Consider the following 20,219-nt stretch of genomic DNA (forward strand, 5'->3'; position numbering starts at 1 on the left):
ATTATTTAAGAAACCAAACATAACAATTTAGTGTGGTATAGGTGCATTTCAAGAATAAGAGTTGCCAATAAAAAATAAAAAATGTGTTTTCTTTGCTTTTCCCCCGAGTGGTAGGTAGTGCTGCAATTTAGACAATTCCTGAAAAACGAGCAGAGAAGTGGTCTGCGTTGTCCCAAACCACACGTGGCATCAGGGAAACAACCACTCAAGCACACAAGTGGCATTTTGTGATCAAATTTATTTTTTGTTTAAATTTCATTTACTTTGTTTTACTGTAATTTACACAAGAGACTGCCAAGTAAACTAGGTATTTTACATTCACCACACATTCCCTCAAATCTCCACAGTTGTTAGAAAAACATTAAAATCCATGCGCCAGGCTCTCATTTCCATGTGTGCCCAAGCTCCCAATGATACTACAGATGCCAGTGAGAGTTAAGTTCATTAAAAAGAGAGGGCTAGACTCTTCATTTCACAAAATTAGCAAGAATCTTCCTCGCACCAAACACTTTGCAGACAATGATTATGCTCTAACAAAACCTATCTTACAACAGTGTCCAGAGAGTAAACATCAGTCTTTATCCTGAGTACACAAAGGATGTATGAAATGTGGGGTTTGCTGCTGAGGGTACAGGGCATCGCAATGCAGTAGTGATCCTAAACATCCTTCCTTGTCTGATTCGCTGCGATCGCTCCAGAGGGGACGTGGGACGTGTGTGAAAACGCGGGGCAGGGAGGGCAGGACTGTCAGCAAATCAGATCACTAACGTGGTCTGACTGCAGGGTTGGCGTGTTTTAGGAAGGACGAGAGGTTAAAAAAGACAGTTTGTGACCTGAAGGCTTCAACAACATTATTCTATTCAAGCTTCCAGGACTGACAGGAGAAAAACTGGATTCGGACAGAGAAAGCTTATAAAAATCTTACCTAGCTATTGTTCTTTAAAAAAGAAAAAGAAGAAAAGAAAAGGGTGGCAGTGGCTTCTAACCAGCATCCTCATGATGCCCATTTAGGAATTCAGGATATGTTCTGATGACACCCTACTTGGGGGCGTGTCCCAGAGTCAGGTCCGCGGGCCCCTTGGCAGGCCCCTAATCGTGCGCAGGCAAGACACTGAGTCTTAAACTTCTATCTCAAAGGCAGCATCTCCTCCTTGAAGTGTATTTCAACATGAAAGAGCAAAATGTCATCACTATCTACATCGTATCGTGTGAGCTGTGAGGAACCTAGACCATTTGCATAGTTTCCAAGCTGTTAATCCAGAAAAATCATTTCCAAAACAAGACTCCACGGAAGTCCCATGCTTTCAATTTTTCTACATAGCCTACAATATTATTAAGATTAATTTCTTCACCAATTTGCCTAACAGGAGCCTGAAAATTGTCTAGTGTTTACTATAAATCACAAACCGTCATCTCCATTTTTGCTAGGTTTGATATAGAAAAATATTTGAAATTTAAAATACAAAAATCCAATAAAAACCAGAAATTTTTTTTAAAAGGATTTTTCCCTCAGGGCAAATAAGTAAAAACTTGCCTGTAACTTTACTCCTTACTTAATAGATATTGTCAAATTTGGCTACAAGATAATAACCGTCCAGAAATAAATAGTTATAAATACATTCTGAGTTTACATTCCAGATTCACTGGAATACCAAAAAATTTTGAAGAAATTTTTCTGTGGGAGTCTGCTGCTTATGGGACTAAAATAAAAATTTATAAGAGACTGATTTAAAACAACAGAAATAACAAAAGGCTATATATATTGGTCCACAGCTTGACATTTATGAAACATACCAGCTAGTATTACAATGCAGTCAAATTTGTCCATTAATGGTATTACTCTGATACTTATTAAAATCTGTTCCAGGTATATATATTGAAAATATTTTCTTTTGCATTCTTGCTGAAGATAGGTACAGTACTTTGGAGAAATTGTACTAATCCCTTCAGTATGTCTGTATGTACATATATACACAAACGTGTATCTGGATCTGTAGCTCTACATGCGTTTTATATACAGCTACAGACACACACACACGTATACACACGTGGCTGGGAACCTGTGCATGTGTGCATATCATCACAAGCAAACGCTGGGAAACTTCAACACTGTAAGATACTGGTCAGATTCTTCACTCATCACTGGCTGCACTTGTTCCCCTCACTTGACCTTGATTACGTAACTGTAAGAGAAGTGAGAGACAGTGCAAAATGTGTTAAAATGCAGGAAGACACAGAAAATGTGAGGCAGCAGCCTGTCACACACATTCTCCCAAAAAAGTTCTCAATGCAGCAAAACTTTTGGCATAAAATATACCCCAACTACTGCATATTTAAAAACTTTATCTATTTAAAGAGATTTTAGTCTTACTAATAATGGCATCCCATTTTGTTTCATCAGAGGGGAAAAATAAATTAGAAGCAGAATCACAAAATAAATCACAGAAACAAGAGAACTTAACAAAAGTAAAAATAAAAAAAATTATTTTAATGAACATTGAATTTAAACAAAGAACTTTAGGGGAATCTTGGAAGAGTTACTTCATTCTTATTTCGAACAACTACTTTTTATTCACAACAGAACACTTCATTTACCCTTTCATGTTCAATAATTAAAGAGCAGGTAGCTCACGTAAGGGGCAGCAAAGAACCACAGTGGCGGACGGGAGTGTTATGTCTTGTTTTTTTCTTCAATAAATACTGTAGTTCCATATTTACGAATGACGACAGTATACTATTGCTATTTGTTTACTCATACTGGTTTCAGTATGTGGGGTAGATTCTGATGCTCTCCCCCCTACCCCCTGGAAAATCTGTTACCTGGGCGTATAAATTTGTCTTAGAGAAATAAGACCACTGAGATGTTTCACACTGTAAAGTAAAACCACAGTGAATTTACACAGAGTAAAGCTAACTATAAAGATAACTGAAGATTAAACATGAAGGAAGACTTTCTGGTACACAGAAAAAATTTCAACTAAAATGAATTATAGAGGTTGGTCCTTACACTATGGAATGAAGAATCTTGTTTGATTTAAAATACTTTTACATACTTCCTTACTAACCACAAATGGTTCTACTGAGAAACAGGTGAATTAACTGGCTATCAAAAAATCAGCCAGCTTCTAGGACAATGCTATGTGATGAACATGTGCATTTAACAGCTGGGCTCTAACCCTTAACACTAACAACTGGCCTGGGATTACTAAATTAAACCTGTTCCACAGATAAAATTCTTAAAGAATAACTCAAGTGTTCACTGTCAATTTCTAAAATATTTATCTTTTAAATCCTAAAAATAAAACCACATTTAACAGTTAGAGCCTCTGCTTAGAAAGTTAACTACCCATCACCAAAAAGGTATAGGTTTTTAAACGTCTTTTTACCCAGGTCTTCACTTACACAGTTTGATATTGTCTCTGACCCTACAGGGGACTCATCTAGACATCAGCAGCCGACGTGCCTCGAACGGAACCCTTCTTACGCATCTAAATGTAAAATAAAATCGTGAGCTGCTGAAATCAGACTCTAAATAAGGAGTTAGTAAGCAAGGGGAGAAAAAAGATCTAGAAGAGATTATGAAGTGATGGCTGCCTGTTTATAACCATCATCTACATGAAGAAAGAAGTTCTGAGGCCCCTCTAGTGGGTTTAAAGACAATCTTGCAAAAGGCTATTTACACACAAGCACAAAAAATATATATCTATTCTTGAATGTAGAAAAGCTCGCAGATTGACAATATTTAATTGAAAAGATAGCCAATGAGTAAATAAACTGTTTGCCAATATAATGTGAGAAAATGCCACATCGGTCCGGTCGTTATTTTTATAGTCCCTAGACCAGACAGGAAGCCATGATGGTGTGGCCACCTCTGGCTACTTCTGAGACCAGAGTCTCTGAGTAGAGTTCTTTGAAAGAAGTTTACTTAAAAGAGAAAGAATGAAAGGAAGAGCGAATAAGCACAGAAATAATGCATGGCAAACAATGCAGGACATAGAGACGCACCAGAAAGGACAGGAATGCACAATAACAACCCACAGACAAAAAACTCAACAGGAAAAATCAAAAAATAAATGCACACAAAACAAACAATGCAATAAATACATTTCCAAAACTCAACACATACTCTCACGCTCTGCCCCTAGAAGTGCCAGTTGAGAACAAACAGGTATATGGTTTACCCAAAGTCCTCCTCCAGCTGCCAGATCTAACTCCAGGAGTTCCCTGCAGGATTCCAGGCAGAGGCATTCCTCTGGAGCCTAACCTCCCAAGAAACTAGTTCTTCTCTCTGGGGCCAAAATGCATTTGAAAGAAACCCAATTCTTAAAATATTCACAAATTAAGAGCGTTACAATGTATCAAATTCCATCATTGGGTGTCAGGACCTCAAGAAAAGGGGAAATTCCTGAGTGGTGAAGAGGACTTTAAAACGTTAAGCCTCCTCAGGAGGGGTGCTTTCCGGTAGGGATTCTGGGCCTGCAGGCACAGTGCTGCCGATCCTGAACATGCTCACAGACCAGCTGCCAGCACTCAGGGCAGCAGCACTGCCACAGGGAATGAAGCACTCCCCAATGACCTACAGTAAAAAGGACTTAGATTAAGATGATCCGCTCTTAATGCTGAAATATGTCTTAAAATGTTTTTGAAATACTTAACCAAGAAACCACTATGTACCTCCACCCTGAAGCAGTGACAGATTTCTACCATCTTCATGCCATGTGGGTACAAGAATGATGATACTGTCTAATAAATTGGGCTTCTATGAAACTACTTGTCTATCTTACACCTTACAGGTGCAATTACCTCTTCACAAATGACTGACATGCGCAGAGAAGAGGCTGAGCCTGCAGACCCACCACCATAGATGGGTGCGACTCTTGAGAAAGAGAAAACAGGAAGTGGGAGAGAGGCATGAAAAGTAGGAAGTACCCATGACCTACTCTCACCTGTTTAAATACTTTGCCTGTGGCCAGGCTAAAAATAAGGGGGTGAGGGAGCATCTTCCATCCTTGCTATTTCACCACCCTACTCCCAATTTCCAGAACTCAGAGTCTTGCTATTAGTATGAGAAACTGGGGAAAAAGAGGCTTCCATTGGCTAATCTAGAAACCAAACCCTAATTTATAATGTTGTCTCTATGGGAAAATATGTTCCAAATTTCAAACAATCAACTTAATTTCTGGAACAAAACCCATTCATAAGTTGGAGTCCCTCTATAGTTTACTTTATGTATAAGATAAGGTTAAAACATTTTATTGCCTTATAAAGAAAATATGTCCTAGTCCTCTCAGAAGGTTTGTATAAAGCTAATTAGAAGCAGATCTGCTGTAATCACCAAAAGTAAGCAATTTTAAACACAGATTCAAACGATGCTATGTGCCAAAAAAACAGATTTCCTTCTGTGCCAAAGAACCTGATTTGCTGCCATTCTCCTATAATTAAATGGAGTTCCTGCCTCACACACAGGCATTCGTCAAATAATCACACCTGCAGGGTTTCCAAAACCAGGCCTGCTGGCAGGGCCCGAGATGACCACATGGAAACCACCAGCAGGCCCTGGACATTCCTTGGGTTCGTTTCCCCTGTGGGGCCTTACTGCCAACTGAAGACAAGCGTGGCCCAGGCAAAAACAAAACCAGATACATGTAAGAAGAAGCCAAAGAATCTGTCCCTGGAAGAGAAGAGATGCCCACTGGCTACAAGGCCTGCTCGCCAGCGGTGGGGAAGAGCTGCAGTGGCCTTTAACATGAGAACATGACATGCTGACCTCCTGACTCTGCCTAAAGCTTAGGAAGAATTAAGGGTCCACTGCTAGTTGGGGAAGGGAAGGAGGCATTTCTGGAATCCATGACAATACCACTAGCCTTACCTTTTCTACAGAAGGAACTAGGATTTACTGTGCTAACATTTGTAACCTGCTGTGACACAAACTCAGCCAAAGACAACTTGCTCTACTATAAACCAGGTACCAGCACAGAGAACTAGAGAAGGAATACAAAACCACTGGCTATTTCACAGGTAACAAATTCTAGTTCAGTAAAGCTCTGGCCTACCTTCACAAAAGATGCTCAACGAAAGAGAAACTCTATTTAAGAAACTCTATTTTGAGGGGGATAAACAGATTAAGGAAAAACTTTTAATAACACTCTTCCTAATTTTAACTCTACACTTACTAAGGCATGTAGACAGTTTAAGAAAAGGGGAAATTAGAGAACTACCATAAGCAGAAAGCCTTACTGTTTCTAATTCTTTCTGAGTCTCATCTTCCATCCTCCTGATGTCTTCCATCGTCAGATCAATCCACTTGTCAATCCAACAAAAAAGCTGGCGATGAAAGTTTGTAAATATCCTTTTTTCTTGCTGTTAAAACAAACGAAAAAAAGTAGTTTAAGATGGCAAAAACCTAAGATTAATGACACATTAACTTTACATGTCCCGATTAACCTATAAAATTTACATGTGCTTGGTTTAAAAAGACTATATAGATTAGTGAAAATCTTAATTCCATCCTATTATCATTCTGTACAGCAAGATAAAAAGAAAAATTTCCCTGTGAAATGGAAAGCAATCTCCCCTGGCAAAGGTGTCATGATCTAGTAGACACTAAAAAAAAACATGGTGTGTATGATCTGATCCAACATACTTCTGGCTGGGTCAGATTTATTTTTATCTTTCTCTAAATGTCAATGAGCACAGGTTAACGACATTTCTTCTGCTATAAAACTATACACTGTCATTCTTAACAATTCAAAGGAATACTGTGATGTATTGAAAGAAGAGAGTCCTGGGTTCTTTGGAATTAAGATGTTTTATTACGAATCATTACATCCTCTCCATTAACTTTTTTACACTACATGTTACTGCTACTATATATATAAAACCACATTTGTAATTAGTGGTTTTAATTGCTGAATTATTTAAGTTTTACTCAACTTTCCCAAGAGAGAAAAGTGCATGGAACAGTAAGTACTTCTGGATAATCTTCAACTTTTTAATTTTTTTCCATGAGCAGAAGGGACTTACATCAATTACATGTGTGACTTCTATTTATTAAAACTGGATTGTTAATCTATTATTATGATCCAAGAGGAAGGAAAGAAGCCAATATTTACAGAAGGCCTACTGTGGGCCAACTACAAGCAGGCCCTTGAATCATCAAAGTTTCCAGCACTTTAAGACCCTTTTCTTTTAAAATGTTACAGCAGCTATGGTTTAAAAGTAGAAAGGTTATAGTGAAACAGATACAACTAGTTGTGGGAATCTGAGATATGATGAGGGTTCTCTATAATAATAATGGAATAAATATTCACACTATAGGAAAAGTAAATACCGAGGAAACTTTCCACATTCCCTGTGTATTAATAACCATGTGTATTTATACAACTGCAATTCTCCCCCCTTCCTAGATCTAACTGCCCATGTTATTTTCACTTTAATAAAAACTACATAAAAAAGCAGCAATTAGAATTTGGATCCTCAGATTGTGTCACCTTAGTTCAGAGTGTACCTATTCTCAGAAAGCACCTCTAAAGAAGCTTCCTGTGAAAGCACAGGTGTATATATCATGAGAGACACTGGGGGTGGGGGTATCCAGCTGAGCTGGGGCAGAGAAGCCCCTCAGCAGGGTGGGCCTGCCCTCCCCTTAAAGCCAGGGCCAGAATGCCAGGTCCCCTTGGGGACATGCTGTACATGAAAAGGACTCTCCAAGGAAGTGCTGGGCAAACCACAAGAAACACACTTTGAACACAAAAGCGCTGTGCTCTTCTCCAAAGAAAGTCCCTTAAAACATCTGTTGGCATCTGTCCTTGCTGTTTCTAGGGATAAAAAGAAGGGCAGAAATGAATTATGCAGGGACAATAATTTTCATCTCAAAAAGGAGAAAAAAATCCCACTAATAGCTAGCTCAAATCTTACCCTAAATTTAAGTCACCACATTTTAACAGATTTTACCTTCTGAATGAAGTTTTCTACTTTGCTCTGCAGTCCCCACCACTTGAATTTGATGGTCACCAGCTTATAGGCACACATCTGAGGACAGTCAGGGCTGTTTGCTAGCTCCTTCTAGATGAGAAAAATTGAAAAGGAGAAATCATGACTTAAGATATTTATGTTTTCATTAAAATTGACTGTTGTATAACGACATCACAGACACATGAAAACATGACAACCTCATGTGTTTAATTCAGATATTTGAAAATTCAAAATCATTTTAGCAAAAGCCGTAGCATTCCCTTGCTGCAAACCCTCCTTCCACAGACCAAGTTATTTCTTAGCTCTACAGTTTAATAGGCGCATTGCTCTGCCTCAAATTACACTATTCAGATTTCATATTAAATACCAGATTCTATTCATACCCTATCAATAGTGAGACTTTAATACATAAGGGTTCTCGTAATGCCATTTTCACACTCCCACCGTGGATGTGGTGAGGCACAATAAAAAATGATGAGAAAGTTCAGTCTTCTTATGTATCATCAATATTGCCGAGCAGAGTAGCAATGTTTCTTAACTGAGGCGCTCTCAACAGAAGGGAGGTGTGAAAAGTGAAGCAACAGCAAGAAATGATCTGTAATTTCAAGTATTCACAGGCAAATCCTATACATGCGGACTTTAAATTCCACAAATGATTACACCTCAGTTTAAATGGTGTAGTCAGGAATCAAATCAAGACTTGTTCTGGTAAACAAGGGAAAATAAAAAAATGTTTTAAAAAGCCAAGGTGGAGAGAAGATATCAGGATTAAAAGAGAGATAAAAATATATCTGCAATTTGCTTTCAAAAGAAGACATAAAAAAAGCAGCAATTAGAATTCAGATCCTCAGATTATGTCACTGTAGGTTCAGAGTGTAAAACGCCACTCTGAAATTTTAGGTTTAGCCAAAAAATTTAAAAATATATCTTTGTGTGAAAAGAAGGAGAGGGAGAAGGGGGGAGGGGAAAGCAAATTCCGCAAAGTGTTAACAACCACATTGTAGGTGGTCGTGTTTACTGTTCTAGGCTTTTAGGTTTTGGGTTGGTTCTGAAAATTTTCATTGTAAACACTAGGGGGGGATTGAAACCTGTGGCATCAATGCCGATTTCTGTGAAACCTATCAACGTGGGCTCTGCTGCAGTGAGTTCAATATATGAGCATGCTTCTTCTCAGGAAGACGTGAGTGGGGGCTGACCAGGGACTTGCAGCACACGCATCAGCGTTTTCACTATGGGCCCACCTGGCGTACAGCTCCACTTCCCAGTGATGCAGGAGATCAAAACGCTCCGGAGCTGACCTGGAAGAGCCTGGGACGGGGCTCCTGGCCGTGAGCAAACGCAGGCATGGTACTGCCCTCAGGAGCTCACAGTCTAGAGCAGACGGCACATATGAAAGCAGAGGCAGACTGCAGGTATGATCTGGGAAAAAGCTCTATAAGCTCTAAGCCCCAATGCCGGTATGCTTGCAAGATGATGATTTTTTTTAAAAAGGCTACTGTGAGGACTAAGTGAGGCAGTGTATATTCCATGCTTAGTAGGTGGCACTCAAAGACTTAATACATATTAGTTCCCTCTCTCCCTTATTCTTTAATGAGAGTCATATTTACCACTCTGAATCTGCAAGGCAATTTTAAACAAATTTCCTCATGTGAGTAGGAAGTCATGTGCAACACTACGGGTCCCCTTTTATAAAGGAACTAAATCACTGGGTCAAAGACCAAAGCAGCCTTTCACAAGGACTCTGCCTTCTTCACCACTGTCCTCAGCTTCACAGGACGCTCAGACACAAGAGCAGTATCAGTCACACTGTGCACCACCCCTGCTTCTTGTCAGCTTCAACTCACTTGCACATTCCACTTTCAACAAGCTGCGTGTGAGCGAAGGTTCCTTCCATTTAGCCACATAAATTCAAAAAATGTTGAATTTCTAGGTCCTCCTCTAAAACGTCAGGATCATTCTTCAGTTATGTGATCGCAGCACCAGGCCACATTTGTTTTCAAATTGTCTGCTGTTCCAGTTTCAAGTTAATTCTATGGTTATGCTCTATGAAAAAATTCTACCTTGGTATTATTAATGGGCCTGAAAGCTCTGTAGCATACTACATGACTGATCAACTTAACTTAGGGCATCTATCTATTCTGTAACAACATTTCGTCTCCTGGATAATGACCTGATACATGGGTTAAATCGAGGACGTAACACCAGCAAGCATTTAAACAAAAATATTACAGCAAACTGTCCTTTTGCAGGTGAATTTTAACAGAAGAACTTGGCTAGTTTAGCTCTGTTTTTCCATGATTTTCCTCCCATAAAACACAGTCCCAATGTGAAAAGTCAGCAGGTATGTGTCTATACATAAACACGTATGTACACCCTACCACACACTTTATGAATAAATTTAACTTAGTATTAAGTGGGTACCATTTACATTTAACTCTGTGCTAGCTGTTGTCAGGGGACATAAAAATGGCTGGTAGAGAACAGTGTAATTATGTATATTATGCTGCTCCTGGTGTCATTAATCTCTTCCAGGAGACACCCTCCTGTTGTGATGCTGTGGCCTTGGACTAAAATCACATAACTACATATCACCACCACCTCCTTGCCCTTCAGACCCCAGCACTTAAGCTGGGCTCCCGTATGCAGAAGCAGTCAACCAGCCTCCCTCGAGATACACCTAGCTTTTGGGTGCCCAGCTTTACTGAAATGACAGGGTGGTCTTTCAGAGATCATTTTCTCAATAAGCAATGAGCCAATGCTGAGGTACTTTCTAATCCAATGAGTGTCACTGCAAACCCTCATATGCAACACCGTTTGGGTATCCACAGAATATGGCACTTAAATTGTAAGATATACCTGCCAAACACTATCACTAAACTAGGATGAAGGGACTTGGGTTGAAGTTACCATTATGCAAGGTAACTTCATGTGTAACATGGGCAGGATCCTTAAACTCTCTGGGCCTCACTTCTCCATCTGTAGTAGGAAAGACTAGACTCTATCAGAGCTCTTTCCTCCACTGAGTGAACCCAAACACAAGGCGAGTGATCTTAGCTCCTTGAGGGCCAGGGTTGGCCCCAGACTGCAAGTGGTAAATATAACATGTCCTTGACATCAAATGGCTTGTCTTAAAACTTCCTATAATTTTGTGTTTTATTCTGTAATATGCCTGGGCTTAACAAAATACCTGTCCACACACCCACACTGAATTTTTCTATGGCTGAGTACCCCCCGAACTACTGATTAACCATAAGATATCTTCCAGATTAAACATTTAAAGGTCTTATTAATTATGAGCTGCTGATAGCTTCATTCTGCAACTCTAAATCACTGGACACCTTGTTCTAAATGAAAACCTTCGGTGTAGTGGAACCTAGTGGATCACTGACTCTTCAGAATTCTCCAAAAATTTTATAAAAACAGCAGGATGAAGCATGGTTCTAATTAAAAGAATAAGCTAAATACAAACATGCCTATACCAAACTTGGCCTCCAAGAACAGAGCACACACACGTGATTTCAACAATTACCCAAGTTTGTTTCTCACATTCTTTTTAGTGACTCTGGCAAGCTGCTCAAATCAATTAATACTGGTAATTTATAAAGTAACATTGGTCTATAAAATTTATTTTAAACTACAAGTTATGGAACAAAAAAGAACCAGTTCTCTAAGCTATCTTTACAGATCTAAAATGCATATTCAATCTCAATTTGCTTTTTGTTTTCCATCCAATTTACAAGTAACTATTTTTTTAAAAAACTTACAGGGAAGAACATGTAAACCAACTACAAAATAAGTAAATAAATAGCCTGCTGGCTAGAAACATAAAAATTCCCTGGAGAAAGGTGAGAACCTATAAGCTGTATGTATTTTTTCTTTAATTATTATTATTAATATACACATGATATTTAAGGTCTCATCCAATTATAAAAATGACTCATGGTAGTCATCTTAATTTGAGCCATGGTCTTAAAAACTAGTGAGTAAATTAAGAATATGGCTTTAAAATGCTCCATACTTACTGATGAAACAGAAAATAGCGAAAAGGTCTAAATGCAACTGAGTTAAAATCTAAACCAACAATTCTGATACCATCTTTCTGGGGTGAAACCTGACACACTGTAATAAAAAGTGTTACGGTTGTTCTTATCATACCCTATACCCTTTAACCTGATAATTCCACTTTCAGAAATCTATCCTATTTAACAGGTAAGGAAATAAGAACACCAAAGATTTATTTGTAACAGCAAAAGCCTGGACTTACTAATTATTAACTTCATTCCCACTAAAGGAGAGTAGTGAGATACTTCACAGGCTTTGCAAACAAAGGGCTATTATGCACACAGCCATTAAAAACCATCTTTTTAAAGAATGGTTAACAATGTGGAGGAAAAAGAATTATTAAAATAAAAAATAAATAAATAGCAATCTATGCATGACATAAACGTTTCTAACAAAATAATCTACATGAATCAGAAAACATACCAAATAGTAGCAATTAAATGGTGGAACTATAATCATTTTATTATCATTTTTTTTACACAATTCTTTATTTTCAAAATCCCCATATTTTATAATCAGAAAGAGAGAGAGAAAAAAAGAATTACCTAAAAATATTTACTCTAAAAAAGTTTTTGCCCTCTGCTGAGTATTTTAGGACAAAGATTTACTTTACCCTAAATTATCTGAATATTCTTTCAAATCTTCATCCTCCTTTGATTATAAACAATCTAAAGGTTTTTCTGTTTAATAAATCAAACCAAATAAAGCTAAACAAAATCAAGCTAAAGGCTGAATATATAACTTTAGTCCAACCCATATTTAATTTTTCTTAAAAGCAATCACAAGGTATACATGCACAATAAAACATGATCAACTCTTCAGGAGTATAAGAAACATTCTTGTGAAGAAATGTGTATCCTTCAAAATGGGAAAAATCTCAATGGGAAAAACATTTGAGACCCTATACTCAGAGCATGTTAGAGGGTTCATAGGACCCAAAGAAGTTCCAGCTCTGCCCAGGAGGCTCACAGCCTGGGGTGAGGCAAGGCTTCCCATCTGGCCTTAAAGAATAAAAATGTTTTCTGATTCTTTCCTCTTCATTGGTTAAAAAAATAACCCCAAAGCAAATAAACCAAAACCTGTATTAAGATATTAAGACATTGATATTAACTCCAACCCAACTCAAACGTAACTTATCCTCACCTAAGGCAAAATAGTTAAGATTAACTCTTTCCTAATCTAAGAGTAAGAAAGAGTTTATATAAGGTATGAAAATTTTAAAGGACAATTCAAAAAAGAAGGTAAAGTCTGGTTGGTTAAAATAAGAACCATCAGAAGTTATATCAGATGAATGTCATGGCTAAAGGAAGAACTCCAAATTATGACTCATCTCTACATAATTTAAATTTCATCTGTAATATAGCAAGCACTAGTTAGTTGTGAAATGTTTCCAAAGTTATATTTAAATACTTTGTATACTCACTGAATTCCTTACATTTCATGTTTCTAACTATAAATGAAACTCCCAAACTCAAATCATGTTTTTAATTTAAGAAGGCGTATTAGGTTACTCTAAGGTATGTGGTCAAGGCCTAAGGGGGAGTAATGTATACTAGAGCCACACAACATAACTAAACAAAACATAGTGTGTTTAACTGGGAGGGTGAGCAATCAGTCCATGTTATCCATAAGAACCAGTTTCTTGAATTTGTGACAAACAAATATATACAAACAGTAAAAGAGAATTGAACAAGTAAAAAAAAAAAAAAAAGAAAAGAAAAGAAAGAATCCAAAGGCACTCTGGAAACTTAAAATGCAGTTTTCTCATGGTTTCATGAAACATGTCAACTTTACACGTTTTTTCCTATTTAAAAATGTGTTGGGATGAAGATGGGATAGGTATATGCTGCACTAATACTTTGTAAAGACACAGCAGTTTCTGTAAGGCTCATACTCTCTCCATATTTTAATTTTTCAATGTTAGGCAATTTGAATGCTCAATTTCAGCTGTTGATTTTGTGATGTAAGTTTCCAACCCAGATTTCACTAAGAAAGTTAAAAATAAACACGCTGTGGGGCTGCTGCCAGTGTGTGTATATCAGTAAATATCAACACAAGATTATAGAATATATGTGAAGGGTACTGGAATTTCAAGGGGAACCCTATTCCCCAACTCATAGCCATCCTTTCTCTACTTTATTTAGGTAGCCATTTGGACAGACCTACGTTGGCCATTTCTGTAACTACATGGCAAGTCCAACATTTAACTGATTCGTATTTGGTTTAACAGAATTAACTTGAATCCAGCAAATACTTACTAAACACCTACTCTGAGCAAACCTTCACACTCAGTATTGCCACATACCAAGCTAAGTCAGGCACAACTGTTACCGAAAGCTCAGCCCTTGTCCTCGAAGCCGCATCAGAAGAACGAGAACAAGTGGTCGAGACAAGAAGGTCTACCATTTTTCCTCTTTTGCTGGCAAAGTAATAATCTTCTCTCCTTCTCCTCAAACCACTTGTTCTTGTTCTTCTGATGTGGCCTCGAGGACAAGGGCCGAACTTTTGGTAATTCAGTGTGAACAATGGGAGATGGAAGGAACACATAAACTGCCACCGTGACCCAAGACACGCTAAGTGCCACAAGAAGGTCATCAATAAGACTCTAGTGGGATTCAGAGGTGGAAGATTCCCATCTGGTTGAGCAAATGGGAAATGTTAAATGGGAGAAAGAAGTGTGAGATAAAGTTCACAAGGATTAAACTAATCGTAAGTTATACTAATTTCACAAAAGTAGGCAAAATGAAATTCAGACAGGAAAGCTTACTGCCTGTTAAAAAATAGTCACATCTTCCACGTTCTTCCGAACTTAATTTTTGTGTGGCTCACACCCACTATGCTAAACAGGACTATGATATGTGCTTCATGCTTGTGTCCAATGGCTTGAGGAGTAATACCATGTATAAGTATAACCTCAAGTTCACCTTCAAATAAAATTCATGAAGCAAACTTTATGTTTTTCAAAAGTGTCCAGAAGAAACTCTACAAGAAGCCCACACTGCCAAATCACTTCTTGAACCTGAGTAAGACACTCATTTGTCCATGCCTGAATCCTTCAGCTCTGCCTGAGAACAGGGGCATTCAGTAGCCCAGATAAGGCTAGAACTAATCAGATCTCGTTCTTAGGGCACTAAAGAGTCCTGAACACATGGAATGGCTTTTTGTGGTATCCTCTAGCAGTTAGTATGATTAGTATATACTATATGTTAAATATGTGTTTTAAAAATTGAATTAAAAACCCAGTCACCAAATTAGGTACTCAAAAAAAAAAAAAATCAGCTGTGTTTGAGGGTCTGCTTTATTATACATAACCCCAAATGAGATCTAGCTAGAAACTGCTTATTAAGCCTCTTTATGCCACATACTACAGGGTTTCAAACATATTACAGGGAAGGAGCATATGTTCAAATGCCTTCGTATTTTTCCTGGGCCTTACAGACATGTCTAGACTAAGAAACAAGACAGCACCCTTGGTCTTTCTACTAGGGCAGTTACCAAGTAAAGGACACTGCTCATCAGCCACTTCAGTTTCTGGGTGGCTTTCCTGGCAGTCTATACCTCAAAAGAGACTTCCACACCTGGATTTCAACTTCTGCCTCATTACCCACTTCCATTCTTCCTCTCCCCAGCCAAAAGAATCTTGTAGTTTCTTTATCTTAGGTCAATGACAGCAGGGATGCCACCATCTTTTCACAGATGTGGGGTAGAAAGAGAAAGGAATCTCGGTAGTGTGGCAGTAAACAAATTAGAACTCTATAAGCCACAAAAATGGCTGCTCCCCACTGGCTTGGAGGATCTAGAATGGCCCCTACAGTTATTCTAGAATGGATCTAAAGCCTCCCTGAGCAAGTAAACAGTATGACAAACTGAAAGCTCCAACTCCAACTGCTGGAGCATTTTGCTGACTAATCATCAACACAGAAGACAAATGAGACATGACTTTGTAATTAGAAAGAGAACATATATAAAGATAATACAAAAACCACCATACTTTCTGGATCAACTTCTTTATTTGACTTGACCCTCTTATATACTCCAGCATTCAGAGCACTGGCTGGGACTTCTGAGACTTGTCAAACACTGTAAGGGACAGATGCTTTGGCAAAGCCTCCTACAAAGACCTTTAGAGGCCTAATTATTAACTATCATACATTTGTAGACACAGAAGCTTAAGTCTTCATGAGGTGGCTGGTTTAAATGACGAAATGAGGCCTTGCCCTAGGGTAAAAATGACACCATAATCTTGAGAGGTAGTGTTTCAACTTGTTAAAATGACAATTCCTCACCTAGATCAGAGAAGGCAAACTGGAAAGCTAAAATAAATTCACATATAAAATGTTTTTGATAAACCATCAGAATTGGTAGTCATGTCAATGTCACCACACAATACCCCCCAAACACAAAACAAAAGAAAACAGGTACAGATGTACACACACACGCACACTGTGCTGTAGAGAAGCAAGACACTGACATCCATCAGACATGCACAATTCTGCCTTGAAGCAAAAATCTTAATCAGGTTATAAATCGCTCTCCTATTACTATGCACACAGTCACTTAATCAAGTGTTGAACCCCAAGCAACAAAATATAATTCATGTGCTCAGATTTAAACAATTCTTTCTTCAGAGGGAAAATGAATATACAACTAAGGCCTGCATCTCTGGGTTTGTAGTTTTCTGAAAAAATAAGAGATATGTATCATACCATAGGCTTACAAAAACAGTCTGTATTCTTAACAAATATGGAAAATTTTCTTCCTTAGCAGTCCTCTCATCCCCTGGCGTGCAAATCCTTTCTAAACCATGGCTCCTGCTTTATGGAAGACCAAGTCAAATACTCATTAAACACACATACTTACACGGGGTAAGGACAGGTGAGCCAGGATGTGTTTAACAATCCCCAGATACTAGAATGAGGGGAACCCCTGGTTACTAGACAAGGATAAGGAAAAACTGGTCACAAATAGGATAAGTAGCATATTTACAGAACTTAACCTCGAGATGATGAAGTCTAAAAGTTATTTTCATTCATTGTGACACTTCCTTAGCGTTGGGAACTTTACATTACATTATTTCACTTAGTCCTCACAAGAACATTCTGAGGTAGAATAGCAACTAATATCATTCCCATTTTAGATATTTAAACCACAACTTGTGTAGATTCAAAATGGGTCTTTAATGGATCTCCCTTAGCACCTCTGTCACCTACAGATTCCCTGACCACTGGAAATGTACCACTGGTATAACAGAAATTATCAAAATCTTGCAAATACCACAAATACAGAGCCACACAACTGCCATGATGCAACAAGGCATAAAAGATGCATACTGGTAACCTGGAAGTCACTGGATTAAGAGTCAGAATCTGCTACATCTCCATACCTTATACACCTCTGTGACTAGCACTGAATCAGAAACATCAGATATTGTTCCATTTCTTCTACTATTAGCTATTGCCTGTGTTTTTCTGGCCAAGTTTCTCATCTCTAAAATGAAGCAGCTGTACTTACTCCACAGGAAGGTTGTGAAGATTAAATGTGACCTTGTATAGTACCTGGCATCAAGGAAAAGTTTCTTTCCCTCTTCCCAGTCTGGTGCAGACAGCCAGTAAATACCGTAATAATTCAGAAGGAAAATGCTACTATGGGATACGCATGGAAAAGTTCCCAGGAGGACATGGGATTTGCACTTAGCCTCAAATATCCTTTGGAATCTGTACTGCTAAGGCAGGTTTCTGCTGTAGGGTGTGGGTGGGATGGCTCACAGATGGCCTTATGAGAAAGCAGCTGAGGAACTACCAGGTAGCACATACACAACAGCATTCTTCCATACAACCCTGGGTAAGTGGGTTCAGAATATATCATCTTCTTGATGATAAAATCTGAATATATATCAGATGATATACTCTGAATATATCAGAATATATCATCATATTCTTCCTTTTCACCATAATTATCATGTACTGTTTGCTGTTACTTCCTCATATTTCAGGCATATAGAAATTTCCATCTATCATCCTTCCCCAGTACTACCCTCAGCGCCATGGTAAAGACAGTTATTGACAAAGAGGGTCTGCAAACAAGTTTGCTGATGAGATCAAGTCCATGGGTTCCTATTTTTCTGTATGTTGTATTATCAGGACTGTCATCCTTCTTACTCTTACTTCCCTTCACAGCAGTAAGTGCATGGTTTAGTTATTCTTGATTACACTTGATTATTTCTGAGATCATGGTCAATCACTGAAATTTGGTTAAGCAGTAACTCAATTTATAACAGTAGCTACTCCCATCATCATTTGGCTAAAATGAACAATCAACAGACAAATGGGTAGAAAGGTATCCCAATCAGCCAGCATTTTACCAGCATAGTAAGTTATTGTTTAACACAGGTAAAAAAGGGACTATTCTGCAATCTGCAAAGCTAAAATTCATATCATTTCTGAAATTTATTCTAGAATTTTAAATAATTAGTCAATAATAAAAGACAAAGCCATGTCAAAAAAAAGTAAAAATCATAAACATATATGTTACTAGTTTCCAAAAAGTTGGAAATCTGGGAAAAGCCATAAGGTCAAACTACTTTTGCTGCTTGTTATAAAGCAGTTAGTAGTTCCCACAGGAAAGATTTGAGCCCAAACACAATAGCTCCACCACATCTAGCATTGCTTTTTAAAGTTTATACATGAAAAACTAGTAATTTCAAGAAATTTCAATGTTTAATTCACCCGAGTTTCAAGCTCATGCCCCTTTATTCCCTGTAAAAGTGTCATCAGGTAGAGCCAGTCCTCATTGGAGCAAGATGTCCTGTTAGGAGACGTAGCACCTTGGAGGTAGCCACTGTCTGCTGCTCCAGTGCTCTGGTCTAAAGGCCAGTGTGAAATCTCAAAGGAGAAGGATTCTCCTCTGACTCATAGTGAGTTCTAAAGTCTACAGCTAGAAATCTGCGAAAGGGTGGGAACATTTTTTAAATCCACTAGAGCAAATTTAGATCATGAATACTGACTTTATTCCTTAATTTATAAATGACATATATCACTTTCTGTGTATTAAAAGTTTCCAGTCATGGCCATTAATTTGGGAGAATTTCGAATCAAATACTACCCAGAGAACAAATGTGAAAATAAGATAATGATGAATCATTTCTAATCAAACTAAGTCAGACTTATTCTTCCTTTTAGTTGATGTATAAGACTGTCCACAAAACAGTCTGGCATCCTTGGAGAACTACTCAATGAGTTATCTGTGGGGCTGTTAAGTAATCCTCTATCTGCAAGCAACAGCGAGCACCTAGATGTCATTTATCGATTACCTGTGACTGGCTTTAGCACAGACAGGTTGGTTACTAAGTAAAAAACCCTGTGGGTGGAAATTCTGCTCTGGGCATGTTTAGGTTTTTACATGCCTCTTCTCCTGTCAAATTAGCTATAATAACTTGCCATCAACATATTAAGCCTTCTTTAAGGATCTGTCATTTAGTTTAGAGGATGTCTTTAAAATGCATTATATTTCTATAGCAATTTAAATTACTACCTTCACATTACTTTTCTTACTTCCATAAATAAAGTATAAGTGTGTTCTTTATTCAAAAACAACTACTTGCCACAAAAATTGCCCTCTCATGTCCTGCTTCCCAAAAACATAACTATTGGAAGGCCATATCCTGCTTAATGGGCCAAAATAATAAAAAAAAAAAAAAAAAAAAGAAAGGCCAGGAAGAGCCAGGATGAGCTTGTTCAGTTTCTACTAAGACTAAACTTAAACTATAAACCTTCATTTAACATGGGTATTTATACTGCTTCAAGTCTCAAAAGAGAACATTACAATCCCCAAAGATTAAATCACTTGTCTCTTTTAAGAGTTATCAGAATAACATTATGCTGAAAGTGACAGTCTAGCTCTGTTCTGTTTGCTAATGCAGCACAGACTCGCTGGCCAACTGCAAATGGCTGTAAGTCCTTATTGCAAATAAAACTATTTTTATGCCATTTCTATTTTTCGCTTAAACGTCACCAGCTCTTCAAGACTCAGGACCTGTCAAGTGTTCTGTTGCCAAGACTCTGCCTGTCAGAAAGGTCAGCATCTAGTACCTTCCAGTTGGGTCCCAAAGGGCCTCTCTTGGTCTTGACTGACTGGAATAATGCTGGGTCTTCATCAGCTTTGTAGTCCTGCAAAGCAAAACAAAGTCA

General features: G+C 38.1%; 1 protein-coding gene across 2 annotated transcripts in view; it reads right to left on the reverse strand.

Moving 5' to 3' along the window:
• Nucleotides 1–218: 218 nt before the first annotated feature.
• PITPNB (phosphatidylinositol transfer protein beta) overlaps nt 219–20,219 on the reverse strand; it is a 63,617-nt gene continuing 43,616 nt past the window's right edge. The window contains exons 8-12 of one of the 2 annotated variants that reach the window (XM_012763811.2): nt 20,121–20,198; nt 7,951–8,061; nt 6,238–6,360; nt 3,403–3,488; nt 219–2,183 (exon numbers count right to left, since the gene is read on the reverse strand). In XM_012763811.2, the coding sequence (XP_012619265.1) occupies nt 3,441–3,488; nt 6,238–6,360; nt 7,951–8,061; nt 20,121–20,198 (360 nt within the window). In that variant the 3' untranslated portion in view covers nt 219–2,183; nt 3,403–3,440. The remainder of the gene's footprint in view (nt 2,184–3,402; nt 3,489–6,237; nt 6,361–7,950; nt 8,062–20,120; nt 20,199–20,219) is intronic. The other variant, XM_012763810.2, reaches the window with a different exon arrangement.

Source organism: Microcebus murinus, chromosome 22 (genome assembly GCF_040939455.1).
Source record: "Microcebus murinus isolate Inina chromosome 22, M.murinus_Inina_mat1.0, whole genome shotgun sequence".
NCBI lineage: Eukaryota > Metazoa > Chordata > Mammalia > Primates > Cheirogaleidae > Microcebus > Microcebus murinus.